Source organism: Monoraphidium neglectum (genome assembly GCF_000611645.1).
Source record: "Monoraphidium neglectum strain SAG 48.87 unplaced genomic scaffold scaffold00284, whole genome shotgun sequence".
Classification (NCBI taxonomy): domain Eukaryota; kingdom Viridiplantae; phylum Chlorophyta; class Chlorophyceae; order Sphaeropleales; family Selenastraceae; genus Monoraphidium; species Monoraphidium neglectum.
In genome coordinates this window covers 1-14961 of record NW_014013344.1, presented here as the reverse complement: position 1 = coordinate 14961, position 14961 = coordinate 1, and the positions used below count along the sequence as shown (strand labels likewise).

Here is a 14961-nt window from a genome sequence, read left to right as displayed (position 1 = left end):
ATGACATCTGTATGGGTCAGCATGTAGTGATCACCACCCAGCTCGTGGTGCAGCCCAGAGTAGTACACCACTTTGCACGCCTGTGTCCTTTAGCATACATGCAGTGGCTATCCAATCACCCAGCGCACACTCTTGCTGCGGTCAGCGTGGACAGTGTCATCAGGGTGACCCCCGCACGCAACACACCCGCTTCGTGGAGACAGCTGCACTGCTCACCTGTACAATATGCAGTGACCATGCACATGAATGGATTGCATTCTTCCACTGCTAGGATGGATCGCACAAACTAATTGTCGTCGCGCGGTGCCATCAACGTGCCGCTGGCTCGGCTGGACGGTGATCTTTCTCGCTGCGGGATCCTGATCCATTAGCATACATCGCAGAAGTCAACATCACTCAACAGCACAGCAAGCAGCGCCATCGGCCCAGCACCGTGGAGTACCATCGACGAACACAGCACAAGCAGCAGCACAAAGCACTAGCACAAGCAGGCCACGGCTGCGATGGGCGCGGTGCCGCGCTTTGCAACGAGCTACTACATTGTGAATACGCTGCTTGTGGGATCATACGTTTTAGTGCGCCTATGGTTTGCCAAGTCGGACCCTGACACCCGGCGCGGGCAGATCAAGACGGACGAGCAGCTGCTGTCCTGGGTGAGCGTCATGAACCCGCCTTGGTCGCACGCGTGGCGGGGGCAAAGCGCGTCGGACGTAGGCCCCATCGTCCAAGCGTGAAGCCGGCAACAGCGGCTTGCTTGACATGTGGTGCAGCAGACAAGATGTTCAAGCCGCGCGCGCCCACCAGGGCAACCGGCCTGTCCAACACACTCACCTGCGCCCCCCCTCCCCCGGACCCGTACCGCGGCCTCAGGAGAAGCAGGCGGCCCTGGCGCTGGCCGCAGTCCTCGCCTTCAGGCTGTGGCGTCGCCGTTCGGCCGACCACGCCGCCAGCGATGCATTCTTCTACAGCAAGGCAAGCAAGGGGGTGCACACACACACACACACACACACACACACACACACACACACATACTCTCTCTCTCTCTCTCTCTATCTATCTATTTATCTCTCTCTACCTCTCTATCTCTCTACATGAGAGAGAGAGAGTTCTCTGTCTAGCGCGCACGCGCGCACTCACACACACACACTTACACACACCAGCATCACCACCATGATCGCCACCAGGCTGTGCTGGGCATGATGGCCTTCATGATCGACTTCCGCCTGCTGGCATGGTACTGTCTGGCATTCTGGGGTGAGGGGGCCGGGTCCAAGGACCGGGCAGGGAGTGGGGGAGGGAGGGGAGAAAAAATATAGCAGTTCCTTCATGATGCAGTCGTGGGCTGGCCCTCATAGTTGAGAGAGGTGCTCGCGGGCCTGCCCAGTCAACACCGTGGCTCGCCACAGGAAGCCCAGTTCCCCCGCCGCTTGCAGTGCGCCAACGGCCCCTGCCACTGCGCTGTACGCTCCCCCCTGCAATGCAGGCGCATACGCCCTGCTGCCGCAGCCCATGATAGACCTGGCAGAGTCAGGTGCGGGGCGCACAGTGCTGACTTTACAACAAGGCAGTGGCATCGTAGCTACGTGCGCCGGGCGCGGCGGAGCAGTTGACGCAAGCGCAATGGGGTGGCTGCCGTCCACTGCCCATGTCGCATCCAGCACGCCGTGCATCAGCTGGGGCCGCGCTCTTGTGGCTGCGCGCCGATGCAGCCGCGCGAGCTCGCGCCCTCGCCCCTGTCCCCGCCCCCGCCCGGCCCGGCCCCAGGTGACGTGGCGTCCCTCACGCCGACGACCCTAAAGGAGGCGAGCCTCTCCAACGACTACGCCACGATGGTGCGCTGCCGCGCACGTGGGACCTTGGTGGGGCGCAATGGGGAACCAGGGATCGCGTCTTGATGGTGTGGTATGGGCGCGTCGGTGTGTGGTAAGGGGTGCTTCAAGGGCAAGGGGAGACGTCGTTTGTTGGGCAGTGTGCCTTCCCTTGCAAGGGGCCCCTCACGCGGGGCATGGCGGCACGGCGGGCCGGGGCATGTGCAGCGCCTGACGTGTGGCGGTGGCCGACCCGACGGCGCGCCCCAGCCCGGGGGTGTGGTCGCGGGCCCTAGCTGGGTTCCCCCGCGGCCCAGGTCTGGTGCATCACGCTGGACGCCCTCACACCACCCGCAGGTGTTCTTCTACTCGGCGGTCCACAGCACCTCGGTCGCAGCTGCGCCCTCCTTCCTCCAAGTCGCCAGCGAGTGAGCCCCTGGCGGAGCCGCAACCCGAAAGGCAGCGCGACCGTCTTTCAGTTGTGACCAAAATGCGGTGGCTCATGTTGTGGCGTGGCCGCAGCACCTGCCTCCACGTTTGCACCTGGTTTGGTTGATGCTGATGTGCAAAGCAGGCCTGTCACAATCAGCTGTCTTGGACAAAAGCCACCCCGATTTTGCCGTTGCCCCCACCCCCACCCTGCTCCGCCAACCTTGGCGCCTGTGACAATGCTATCCTACAGCCACCTCTCGCGTGCGCCATTCCGACCCACCCACCAACCGGCCTACTTTGCCCACCACCCCACCCTTCCACCTACCAACCCGCCCGCGTGCCCGCCCACCAACCAAACCAGATTCTCATCCGGCAAGCTGCGCTTTGGGGCCTTTGACGTCAGCATCTGGCCCCGTGCGGCGGCCGAGGTGCGCATGACCTGCAACACCTGGTCAAATCAGCTGCCAGCGGTGGTTCTGTACGAGAAGGGCAAGGAGTGGGGCCGCCTGCCCCCCGTCGGTTCAGACCCTTCCAAGAGAAATTACTACAGGACGGTGGGTGCAGTGCGTCGAGGCGTGTGCGCGCGCACTCATGGGGGGTTGTTTCCCGTCTGCAGGTGCATGCGTCAGGGTTGGGTCGCATGGGATGGGGCTGTTCAGGGGATGGAGGGTTGGGGCGAGGGGTGGACGGACTAGGAGACAATTTGAGGGGTGGCCTGTCGCCCCAGATCAGAACATATGGGCAACGCGAGGCACGCGCTCTTTTCAGGGCGCTCTCTTGATTGCTCAGCAGCACGTAACGCTCTTGTATCTTGGTGGTTCCACTTGCCAGTATGGGCCATCTCATCGTCACCGGACTCCCCTCCCCTCGCGCCCCCCGCCCCCCCGCAGGGCGACATCATCAGGCTCTTCAAGCTGGCTGAGCGCTTCAACCGCCCGCTGGACGTATCAGGGAGCAAGCGGCACTAGCAGCAGCGGCAGTAGCGGGAGCTTGGCGTCTTCGCATGCCAGAGATGCTCCAAAGGCGGACCCCCCATCTGCAAGATTTTTGCTCTGGTGGAGCATCAGTGCGGCCACCGGAGTGTGGTCGCTCTCTGATGTGGCGCATCCGCGGCTTCCGGCGTGCGCTTCTCTGCTGCAAACGGGTCAATGCGTGTCAGGCTTGGCGAGAAGCGTTGGCAGGGGCACGGCGCAGTGCTGCCCCCTCCTATTGTGGCACCAGGCACTTACTCTACAATGCATGTGCCATATACAGAGGGCTGGGTGCGCTGTGCAGCATGTCTGACATGTGCAGATATGCTTGTCAGCAGCATGCAGTGTGTTGTGTGGACTGGCATGGCTCTCGTTGGTTGTGCTCGTGCTGGATGTCATGCAGTTGTTGGTTGCGACCACTGACAAGCTCGCATCGCAATGCACGGACAGTCTCCTCGCCATTTTGTAATAGAGTTTCACTATCAGTCAACTTATGCAGATAATTTCGGCTCCACGTGGACCCATCCTGAAGGCGCGACACGTCAACTCTTGCCGTTCCCCGGAATGACTGATGGTGCAGTTTGATTATGGAACTCCCATCCCGACCACCCTTCAATTTCACACTCATGTTTCTTTCTTCATATATATGTGGCCCTTAACTCCCCCGTGGCAAAGACCACTTGTTCGCCCTGGAAATCCTCGCGCCTGGCCGCATCGCCCGCTTGCAACATGAATGTTGAGACTCCCACCACCTCTGAGGGGTTTCAGGTACGCACATAGCCGCTCCCATGCATCCCCGGCACGCCCCCGCCATCACGTCCACGTCAGCTGCCTGCGTGCTGTTGTGCCAATGCGCGCCCCGGGTGCTGACTGCTCCCCGCCTTGCCTGCGCAGATGGCCCATCTGGGACTGAACCCTAAGAAGGTCTTCCGCAACCTGCCGGTGGCGCGATTGTACGAGCTGGTGCGTCCAAACGCGGTGGAGGGGCCTGTCGGCGGGTGTGTGGGGCCACTCATCCTCAATGGCAGCGGCAGGCCCGAGCAAAAGCGCACCCCAACCGTGGCAACACCGTGGCGCCCCGCGACGCGCGTGCACTGTGGCCAATGACGCAGGCGCTGAAGCATGAGCCGGGGACAATCATCACCTCCACTGGCGCCCTGGCAACGGTGTCTGGTGAGTCGACGCGCCCCTCCTCTTCTTGCTGCCGCTCCGGCTTGGACTGGCTGCTCATCATGGCCCGCCACACGACAGGCTTTTTGGCGAGCCCTCTGCCGGGTCAGACTTGCGCTGGCGCTTCACCGGGGAGGCTGCTGCAAACGCCTCCTCGGACTCGCAGTCGCTGCTGGGGCCGGGAGCCAGAGCTGCTGGCAGCCAGATCGCACCCACTCTCCACCTACGCGGAGGGCCCGCACCTAGTGCCGCTCGCAGCACTACATGCCGACAGCGCAGCCTGCAGGCGTAACCGCCACACACCTAGGCCTGCCCAGCAGTGAGCACTTCTCTCGGCAGCCGTGCCCCCTAACATGCCTGTTTTCCTCTCACCCTCCGTCACCCCTGGCACCTGATTTATGAACACGTCCCTTAACCCCAAAAACACAACGTTTCACGCATCTCAGGCGCCAAGACGGGCCGCTCCCCGCGCGACAAGCGGGTGGTGCGCGAGCAGGGCACAGAGAAGGAGGTCTGGTGGGCCGCCCCAAACAGCGGGTCGCCCAATCACGAGATGGACGAGAGGTGAGTGGGGCCGTGACAAGGCGGCCTCGCTGGCTCGCCAGATCATCGCTGTCTGCGCCTGCCGGCAGACCCTCTGCCACACCCGTGGCCGTCCTTCCCCAGCACCTGCCGAGCAGGTGCTGGGCGGCTGGGCCACCCGCGGCCGCCGACACCCCTTGATCGCCTCACTTGGCAACACAGCCTCTATGTGATGGCAGCAGAATGATTACGCACAGGGGTTCAACCAGCTGAAACCCAATCCGCGCCTCTTGTCAACCTGCACACTCTGCCGCCCCTATCTCCTGCAAACCCTGCCACCCCTCCCTCCCGTGAAGGTCGTTCCTCCTCAACCGCGAGACCGCCCTGGGCTATCTTAATTCGCTGCCGCACGTGTTCGTATTCGACGGCTTTGCCAACTGGTCCCCAGAGGTGTGCATCGGTTTGCCCAGACCCCTGCGCGCACAGCTTGACACATACCCGTTCACGCGCGCAAGGATGCACACACGTCTCACGCCCCACTTGCCTGGTGCACACCTGCTGCTGGTCCCTCCAAGGGAGTCCCTTGCCGTGCCGCGTGCGCGACCCTTGCAACCCTCGCACTCACTCTCGCTCGACCGTCCCACCCCCCGTCCCCATGCAGCAGCAGCACCTCACCCTGTCCACCCACCGCTGCACGCTATATCCATCTCCACCCACCATTGCGCGTTTTCCACCCACCACTGCAGTCCCGCATCAAGGTGCGCGTCATCACTGAGAGGGCCTACCACGCGCTGTTCATGTCCAACATGCTCATACGGCCCACCCCTGCGGAGCTGGACGACTTTGGGGAGCCCGAGTTTGTTATCTACAACGCAGGTGAGACCGGAGGATTGTGTTGGACTGTGGCAGCAGGTGGCAGCAGGGAAGTAAACAACGTGCACACAGGGTGAGTTTGTTTGTGTGAATTGACACATGCAAGCAGCACACCTTGACCAGGTGTCGGCGAGCAGCAGGACGACATTTGACCTCGCTTGCTGCCCTTGACCGGTCGTAGGTGCGTTCCCGGCCAACCGCTACGCCAACTACATGACGTCATCCACCAGCGTGGCCATCAGCCTGAAGCACAGGGAGATGGTCATCCTGGGCACTGAGTATGCGGGAGAGATGAAGAAGGGCGTCTTCAGGTGCGTGTGTGCATGCATGCATGCATGCGTGCGTGCAAGCGTGCGTGTTTTGGTACACGTGTGTCATCCAGCTGGGCTAGCCGACACGATTGGCTGCAACTCTCTGCCATCCTGACGCGTGCTGCCCTGCAAAGACGGCCCCGCACTGTTCACGCGCCCCTCCTCTCCCCCAGCTACATGCACTACCTGATGCCCAAGCGTGGCATCTTGTCGCTGCACAGCGGCTGCAACGTGGGCCACGATGGGGATGTCACGCTCTTTTTCGGCCTCAGCGGTGGGTTGAAACGTGCGCTGTTGCTGTGATTGGCTGCCTACTGAGCCGCACCTTCCCGCCTTGAGTCCCTTGACCCCGCAACTCACAAGTTTGCCTCCATGCGTGTCACCCGGTCCTTCTGTCCCCCTCACCGACCGTGCCCCTGGCTTCCTGCGCAGTGGGAGCTAGCCCCTGTCCAGTCTGGATCTAGCGTGTTACTTTCTTGCACTCGCCGGCCCTCCAGCCCACATCATTCCAATCGCCTCCACAACGCACATACCTATACTGTCTATCCCACACGGCACCAACCCAGGCACCGGCAAGACCACCCTCTCGACAGAGCCCCACCGGCCCCTGATCGGCGACGACGAGCACTGCTGGGGCGACGGCGGCGTGTTCAACATTGAGGGCGGCTGCTACGCCAAGTGCATCGGGCTGCAGGCCAACAGCGAGCCGGAGATATTCAAGGCCATCAGGTGACGCCGGTGTGTCGCCACGGTCTTTGCAATACAGCAATATCAGTGAATGGTGGTTTGAGGCCCTGCACCCTGCCCTGTCAGGCCGGATCACAGAACTTCTGGCAAAATTGTGAACCCTTGCCCAAGCCTTTTCTCACTTGAAATTGTACTCACCAGTCATCATACCCGCTGCCCCGCAACATCACTCTCCAACACCAACGGTTTCGTTGCCTTCCACACCCTTCCGCTTGCAGGTTCGGCGCTGTCCTTGAGAACGTGATGGTCAAGGGGCCCAGCCGCCAGGTCCACTACGCCTCCAGCGCCCTCACAGAGAACACGCGCGCCTCCTACCCCATCACCTACATCGACAACGCGCGCATCCCCTGCGTGGGCCCCCACCCCCGCAACGTGGTGCTGCTGTGCTGCGACGCGTTTGGGGTGCTGCCGCCGGTCAGCAGGCTGACGCTGGAGCAGGCCATGTACCACTTCATCAGCGGGTACACGTCCAAGGTTGGTAATCGCTGGGGCTGCGGCGGAGGACGCGCACGCGTGCGCTTGCGATCAAGTGGATCATGCACGACGCCGCGCTTGCGTGGTGTGCAGTGCTGTGCACGCGGCAACCTCAGGTGCGCCTGCGGCTGATGTCGGTGTGCGGACTCTGTGCGAACTCACGCAACATACTTGCGTGAGGGTCTGGTGGCACGCATTGCTTGTGGGCGCCCCTCTAAGGCGTCTACGCCCTGCCCGTGACCCTGCCTTGCACCCCTGCTGCCCCGATCCTCACTCAGGTGGCTGGCACTGAGATGGGCATCACCGAGCCGGAGGCCACGTTCAGCGCCTGCTACGGCGGCGCGTTCCTCATGTGAGCTCGCCGCTGCAGGTCGAGGTGCAAGCCGGCATGCCAGGGAAGGGTTGCCAGAACGAAGTGTAGCTGGCCAGGAAGCAACGCGCATGCGTGCGGTTGCTTGCACTGTGGGGGTCGGTGGGATCATTAACTTAGGCACAACTTCTCAAACCCCCTCCACTTGCGGACCACAATCGTGCACGAATTGACCAAAGGTGGCACCCCATGAAGTATGCTGCCATGCTGGCTGAGCGCATGTCAAAGCATGGCACCAAGGCATGGCTGGTCAACACCGGCTGGACCGGCGGGAGGTGAGGGGGTTGTGGGGGTATCGCGAGCACTGGCGGTCTTAGACTACCCCAGGTGGGCAAGAGACGCCGCTTGCTTGCACAGAAGGCGTGCAGCATTTACCATCCGGCTGCACCAACGAATAGACCCCAAGGCAGAACCTGTGCGTTTATTGACCCGGCGGGCCCGCTGTCCACTCGCATATGTGCTTGCAGCTACGGCGTGGGCAGGCGCATGAGCCTCAGGAAGACGCGCGCCATCATCGACGCGATCCACTCTGGGGAGCTGTCGCGCGTGGAGACCGCCGCGCTGCCGCTGTTCGGCCTGCAGGTAGGACGCCTTGAGGGCAGCAGGGCAGGAATGCAGACCCCTTGCCCCGCAGAACCCAACATGCCTTCACAAGTCGATTCAACGCCTCCTCCGATGTGCAACACACAGCATGTATGCAAGTGATCTCTGCTGGCGCAGAACTCATGGCAATGGATGCACCCAGCACAAAAGCTGCCTGTTCAGTCTCCCCATGTAAGCAATCCCAACCCATGACAAACCGTCCCTCCAGGTCCCAGTCAGCTGCCACGGCGTGCCGCACGAGGAGCTGCAGCCCCATAAGGCCTGGGGCAATGAAGACGCCTACAACTCAACGCTCACCCACCTGGCGCGGCTGTTTGTGAACTCGTTCAAGCAGTACCTGGAGGTGCGGGTTCCCTTGACGCGTCCAGCAGGGAGCTTGCATGCGCGCTGGAAGGCTGCTCGGATTGGTACGTCAAATGTGTGGCTGATGGATTGGACGGATGGTTGCCTGTGAGCTCCAACGACTGAAGTCAGTGAGCAGCAGCAACGTCCAACGCATCACAGCAGTGACGCCTGGAAAAGAGCGTAAATGCCCCCATCGCATCAAGGGTCCAGTCCCACCCCCACTGCTTTCTCCCGCCAAACCATCTTGTGGTGTCGGTGTCCCCGTGCCACCCCATAGGACGCTCATGAGCACGTGGGCAGCGAGCTGGCGGAGCGAATCCTCACGGGCGGCCCTGATGGTGCCCAGCTGGAGGCTTACGAGGCCAAGCACGAGCCCCTGAGCGGTTCCAAGCTTGGCACCACCGGCGCGCCCAAGACGGCCGCCGCCAAGGCCGAGGGGCCGGCGATGGCAGCTGCCGCAGGGGTTTTGGCCTTGGCGCAGCTGGTGGCGGCGTGAAGGGCGGTCCAAATTTTGCGGGCTGTTTACCCAGCAAAGGTTGTACAGTGTACCACGCACTGCGATGGTGGGTACATGCAGAGCCGGCAGATGTGATGTGTTGGCACGGCCTGACACTTGCTTGCAATATGCCTGATGAATTTGCCATTGGAGTTGAAGGAACTGTGCACTGAACGCAGTAGGCTAGTCGGCAGCCATGTTTTGACGGCTTGCTGGACGTCCACAAGCGAGGGGTGCAATGTACATTTATGGTTGTCTGACGGGGGCACAACCCCAGCTCTCTCCCTGAGGTGCAACTGCGACCCAAACCCGCTGCCTGCTGCGCCGCACTGAATTGTGTCATTGCCTGCGCAGAGTGACATGTCTCGACGGCAGCCTTGATGGCGCCGCCCCCGCAAGCCGGTCCCCAGTGTAATGCGCCTGCCGGCCTCAGCGGTAGCTGAAACCTTCAACCTGCGTGCGCTGCCAGCGTGCCCAGTTGGCGTGGGCGCAGCGGAGCAGAGCGAAAGCTGTCTTAATGCCAGGAAAATATGTAGGTGCTGATGTATTCATGCCCCTTTGCGTGCCGTCGCCCTCAAGTCATCAAGCGTTTGCACCATGGCCATGTCAGCATGTGGGTCACCACGCGCTTGAATCGTAGGCACCGACAGCCAAATGACGAGCTTAATGATGGCTGTCACGTGTCGAAGATGACAATGTTCATCTGGAACAGAAAGTTGCTTGTTCATAGGTGTACATGTATAGCGTGGGCAAGCGCACCCGTGTCAAATCCAGATCGTCACCGGCGGGAACTATGCTAGCTGTCGTCAATTGAACTGTGTAAATTCAGCAATGGGACCCGTGGCTTGCGTTGCCCAGCTCGTGGAGGCGAAGGGGGCTGGCTTGGCCCCTGCGATCGCATCTGTGGCAAGCTCGCTTGACAGAGCATCGCATAGCGACGTAGAACTACTCCATGCAGCGTTTGACGCGGCTGCAGGCCGCCTGGACAGCCCGGGCGCCGAAAGCGGCCCGCACACGGTCGCGCTCCTCGCGCTGTTGTCGCGCTCAGCAGCGCTGCTACGCGCAGCTGGCGCATGCAGCACGGCCGACCCCGACGCGCTCCAGTACAGCCTCATCCGCAAGCTTGTGGGCCGCGGCGCGCATGCCGCTGCGCTTAGCCAGGGCTGGGAGCTGTTTGAAGCTCTTGAGGGCCAGGAAGCAGCGCCGCGCCGGCAGGGCCATCAACAACATCATGAGCAGCGGCAAAAGCAGCGGGAGGCGCTGCTGGTGGGGGCGGTCATAAACCTGGTGGTCTGCACGGCGGAGGCCGGCGTCCCTGAGCCAAGCACCTGCGGCAGGCTGGGCGCGGCAGCCGAGCGACTGGCCATGTTGCTCAGGTGAATTGCGCGCCGCCTGGGTTGTTTGCGCACACCGCGGAGGCGCTTCAAGACAGGAGATCATGAGGACCCCCGCTGCAGCTGACAGTGCGTGAAGTCTTGCGGGTACCACCCTGCGTGCTTGTGCTGCAGGCCGATGATGTGCTTGCTGTCTGAGAACACTGTCCTTTCCGCTGTGCAGGACCAGCGGCGACCCAGCGGCGGCCAGCAAGCACGCAGACGTGCTTGTGCGGTACCTACTCAAAGTAGGTGGAAGCCTGGTAGCTGCCACTGGGGCCTGAGGCCTGCCCCGTATGTAGCACCTTGCTGCTGTTTTCCTGTTGGTCTGAAAGCCAAGCTACAACACCCCAAAGAATCTGCCGAGGCATTCTCGCTTGCCAAACCCATATGTGTCCAACCTGCTCATCTTGGACAGATCTTCCAGCACTTGAGCACCAAAGCGGCATCGCAGCAGGCGGAGGCGGCGCCCGGGCTGCCGCTGCTCGTCGCTGGTCTGCTGCAGGCGTGCGCGCTGTCGTCGCAGCCCGCCAAGCTGCCGCAGGTGCTGCAATCCGCTTTCGCGACTGCCCCAGTTGCTTAAAGAGCGGCGTGTGGCGTGCAGCGGTGGGAGGTTTGAGGCCAAGAGCCTGGGACGTGCAAAGAAATGCATGCTAGTCCTCATGAGCCATGACTGCCTCCTCCCCCGTGAACCCAGGTGCTGCTGAGGGCCTGCAGCTGCATGCCTGTTGACCAGGGGCACTTATGCCTGGAGGCCATCTTGTCATGCAGCGCGAAATCGAGGCAGGGCCCGTGCGGCGGAGCGCCCACCGCGGTCGCGTGGGTGGACGTGGGGCAGGCGGCCGCGGCTTTGGACTTGCTGGTCCAGTTCGCGCAGAGCAAGGAGCTCGGGGGGCGGTGGGCTCTGCGGCTCGCCGAGCGTCGCGGCTTGAGCCCTCTGGCAGGGCTGTGGGTGGCTGCGCTCGGGCTGCAGCCAGAGGCGAGCGTGGGTCAGGCCGCCCTTGGCGCGTGCAGCGCCGCTATTGAGGCTGCGGGTGTGTTCCTGCAGCAGCTTGCCTCTGAAGCTCCAGGCGGTGGCGACGACGGCAGCAGCAGCAGCAGCAGCAGCAGCAGAAGGCGCGGGGGTGCTGACCCCCTGGAGAAGGGCAAGCGCTGCTGCGGCAGCAAGGGCACCCGGGATGGAGGAGCAGTAGGCGGTGCCTGCGGCGCTGGAAATGGAGAAAGCGCTGAACGGTGGGGCCTGCAGCTGGCGTGTGAGGGGCTCAGGCAGCTGCAGCACGCTGTCACAGCAGCGGCTGAGCAGGGCGACCGGCAAGGTAGGTCCACAATGGGGGGGCCAGGCGCCTTGGCAGTGCCTCGGCAACCCTGGAATAGGCTACAATGCAGCCTGTGTTCCTGCAGTCCGCTGCCCTTCACCGTTTCTGATCGCAAACTGACCACATTGTGCTCCAGCGGACGAGCTTTCCCCACCCCTGCGTTTGAATATCTGCAGGGGGCCTCGCCAGCATGCACCAGCTAGCGGACCTCCTGGTCTTGTCAGCCAGCCCCCCATTCAGTGGCTCGGCCCACCAGGAGGCCGAGCTTCAGCAGCAGCCCGCACCGCACGCAGCGCTTGCGGCCGCGGCAGAGGCCCTCACGGCCGCAGCGGCATGCCGTGACGAGCGGCTGCGGCTGGAGGTGTGGGAGCGGTTGGCCGCAGCAGCGGGCGAGCTGGCAGGCGCGGAGCCGCCTCAATCTGGCGAGGCATGCGAGGTTGATCCTGAAATAGGCCAGCTTCAGCGCTTGGCGAGCACCCTGCACAACGCAGCCTCAGCGCTCAGCAGCGCAGAGAGCGCCGCCCGCGCAGGCCCCAGCGCCGACGCTGGCGCGCCGCGGCAGCTGCGGGCCGCGTCTCGGCTCCTGACCGCGGCGTTCCGCTGCAGTGTGCGGCGCTGGACGCTGGAGCTCGCGGGCGGCGGCGGCGCCGAGCTCGCACATGCGGCCGAAGACGCAGGCCGGCGCGCGAGGGCCTGCATGAGCGGGCTGGTGCGGTGCGCCAGCAGCGGCGGCTGCGGCGCGGGCGGCGAGGGCGCGGAGCTCTTGGCAGAGGCGGCGGCCTGCGTGCGGCAGCTGCTGTCCCTGCTGGGTGCCCGGCAGCTGCTGCGGGAGCTGCCGCTGCTGCGGAACCTCCTGCGAGCCTTCAGCAAGCTCGCTGCCGCGGCGGACGCGCCGCCCGCGCGCGCGGCGGCCCCGGTTCCGCGTGGCTGCGGCAAAGGCCGGGCCAAGGCGGGCCAGGACGCCCAGTGCGGGGGCGGGGGCGCTGGCAAGCCTGTGTCCTGCACGGAGCTGCTGCTGGGCAGCGGCGACGCGGCTATGGTGCAGCTGGCGGACGTGGTCGCGTTTGCTGAGGCGCAGTGCCTGGCAGAGCTCAATTCACGAGGCGGGCGGCCCGCCGGGGAGCGGCTTGCCCTGCAGTCCCGCGCGGCCCAAGTGCTCGAGGCGGCGGCCGCCGGCGCGCCGCCGCCGGGCTGGGGGGCCGGCGCGTGGGGCGCGCAGATGCAGCTGGTGGCTGCTCTCTGCGACTCGCGGGCCGCGCCCGACTCCCTTGCCGGGGCAGCTGACGCCCTCGCTGCCGATGATCAGGGAGCCGCCGCAGGCGCGGCCAACCCCAGGGGCGCGGGCAAGGCACCCAGCGGCGGCGGCCGGCGGCGGCAGCAGGTGGGGACGGATTGTGGGGCGGACGATGGCGAGGCGCCGCAGGCGTGGTTGGCTGCGTCCAGGGCGGAGTCTGCGGCGCTCTGCCGATGCTTGGCAGCGCTGCAGGCGGCCGCCGCGGCGGCCGCAGAGGCTGGAGGCGTGGCGGGCAGTGTTGAGGCCGAGACCTGGAGTGAGGCAGGGCAGCCCGGGCTGGAGCAGGATGCAGCAAGTGAAGCGTCTGGCGGCAGCAGCGCCAGCGCCAGCGGCGCCAGCGGCGCCAGCGGCGCCAGCGGCGCCAGCGGCAGCATCAACAGAAGGGCCAAGGCTCGGGCCCCCGCCAGGAAGGGAAAGGCAGCGGCGGCGGCGGCCGCGGCTCCGCCGACTTGCGCCAACGGCGGCGGCCAGGCGCTTGGCGTCTGGTCTGAATCCGCTCAGGCCGCGTGGTGCGGCGTGCGCAACGACCTGGAGGATGCAGCACGGCTGTGGGACACCGCGGCCGCGGCCGCCGCCCAGGCCGGCGAGCCAGACGGGCGCTGCGTGTGCCGCTTCCCCCTGGAGAGCAGCCACGCGCTCCTGCAGGCGTGGCACATAGCGGCCCTCCAGGGCTGGGAGCCGCTGCAACGGCGGCTGGCGGCGGCGGCGGGCCCCGTGCTGGCGTGCCTCGGGCCGAGCGAGCTAAGGGAGCTGGCGCCGGCGCTGGGCGGCGTCCCATCCGAGGGCTGGCTTGCTGACCTGCTGGCGCCGGGAGCGCCGAGGGAAAGCCTGGCCGGCAGTGTCTCCTCCACGCTCCACGCAGCCATGGGCGGGCCTGGCAGCACGGTCCGGGGCCCTGAGCACGACCCCGAGCCCGCCAGCGGACCGGGCTGTGCGCTCGCGGCCCGCAGCCGGCGGCTGCGGCGGGCGGCAGAGGAGCAGGAGGCCGCGGCGGCGGCGGGCGGCGCCCAGGCCGACCCTTGGGCCCGGCTGCAGGGAGCGCGGCTGCACCTGGCGGCGGCGCAGGCGGCGGTCGCCTGCGGTGACCTGCCCGCCGCCTTCGCCGCCGCGGAGCGCGCCCTCTCGCTGAGCGGCGCCGTGCACGCCGACTTGCGAGGCGGCGGGGCGTCCGGTGATGAGGGAGCGGCTGCGGCGGCCGAGGTGGACGAGGGGTCGGGCGGCGGCGCCTCTCCAATGGACGTCGATGCGGACGCAAGAGGCCAGGTGCTGGCGGATCAGCAGCAGCAAGGGCAGCGGCAGCCGGTCAGCTGGGCTGAGACGCCCAGCGCCGCTGCCGCCACCGGCAGCCCCTCGGACGCGCTGCTGCGCTGGCAGGCGCTGGGGCTGTATGTTAGCAGCGCGTGGCACCTGGGCTGCGAGAACGAGGCGGCCGGCTGCCCAGAGGAAGCCATCCGACTGTTGAGAGAGGCAGCGGCGCTCGCCGGCGCCGCGCGCTGCGCCGCGCTGGCCGCGGCCGCGCACGCCGCCATGGCGCGTGCGTGGTGCAGGCGCGGAGACGCGGCCCGGGCGGGCGCGCAGCTGCGGCTGGCGGAGGCGTGCGTGTCGGCCATGCGTGCGGGGCCGGGCTCTGACGGCGGGGACGCGACTGCAGCGGCGGCGGGCGGGTCTCGCCGCAACGGCAGCCACCGGTCGCAGCAGCAGCAGCAGCAGCAGGAGGAGGAGGGCGAGGACAGCGCTGCAGGGGCGAATGCAGGGGTCAGGGTGGAGGCGGCCGTGTCGGCGCTGGTGGCCTGCGCGGCCGCGGACGTCGCCGCCGCGGCCGGGGACAGCGCGGCCGCGCGCGCGCACTACGCGGC

At 65.4% G+C, this 14961-nt stretch overlaps 3 protein-coding genes across 3 annotated transcripts; all 3 read left to right on the top strand.

Annotated features, from left to right (window-relative positions):
- Window positions 1-503: 503 nt before the first annotated feature.
- MNEG_2500 (hypothetical protein) lies at window positions 504-3208 on the top strand (the record flags this gene model as incomplete). The annotated part of the gene is made up of 8 exons (XM_014049021.1): window positions 504-653; window positions 871-984; window positions 1185-1254; window positions 1484-1531; window positions 1765-1832; window positions 2166-2236; window positions 2602-2794; window positions 3131-3208. 8 exons carry the CDS (start codon window positions 504-506, stop codon window positions 3206-3208), a joined length of 792 nt encoding a protein of 263 aa, XP_013904475.1.
- A 732-nt stretch (window positions 3209-3940) lies between these two features.
- On the top strand, window positions 3941-9122 carry MNEG_2499 (phosphoenolpyruvate carboxykinase (ATP); the record flags this gene model as incomplete). Its single annotated transcript, XM_014049020.1, has 15 exons — window positions 3941-3979; window positions 4106-4174; window positions 4324-4384; window positions 4828-4945; window positions 5260-5353; window positions 5650-5779; window positions 5958-6087; window positions 6261-6361; window positions 6654-6816; window positions 7053-7308; window positions 7587-7660; window positions 7858-7953; window positions 8146-8260; window positions 8490-8624; window positions 8904-9122. The coding sequence occupies 15 exons, from the start codon at window positions 3941-3943 to the stop codon at window positions 9120-9122; spliced, it is 1800 nt and encodes a 599-aa protein (XP_013904474.1).
- Window positions 9123-12001: 2879 nt separating this feature from the next.
- MNEG_2498 (hypothetical protein) lies at window positions 12002-14736 on the top strand (the record flags this gene model as incomplete). Its single annotated transcript, XM_014049019.1, has 2 exons — window positions 12002-14494; window positions 14653-14736. The coding sequence occupies 2 exons, from the start codon at window positions 12002-12004 to the stop codon at window positions 14734-14736; spliced, it is 2577 nt and encodes an 858-aa protein (XP_013904473.1).
- Window positions 14737-14961: the final 225 nt, after the last annotated feature.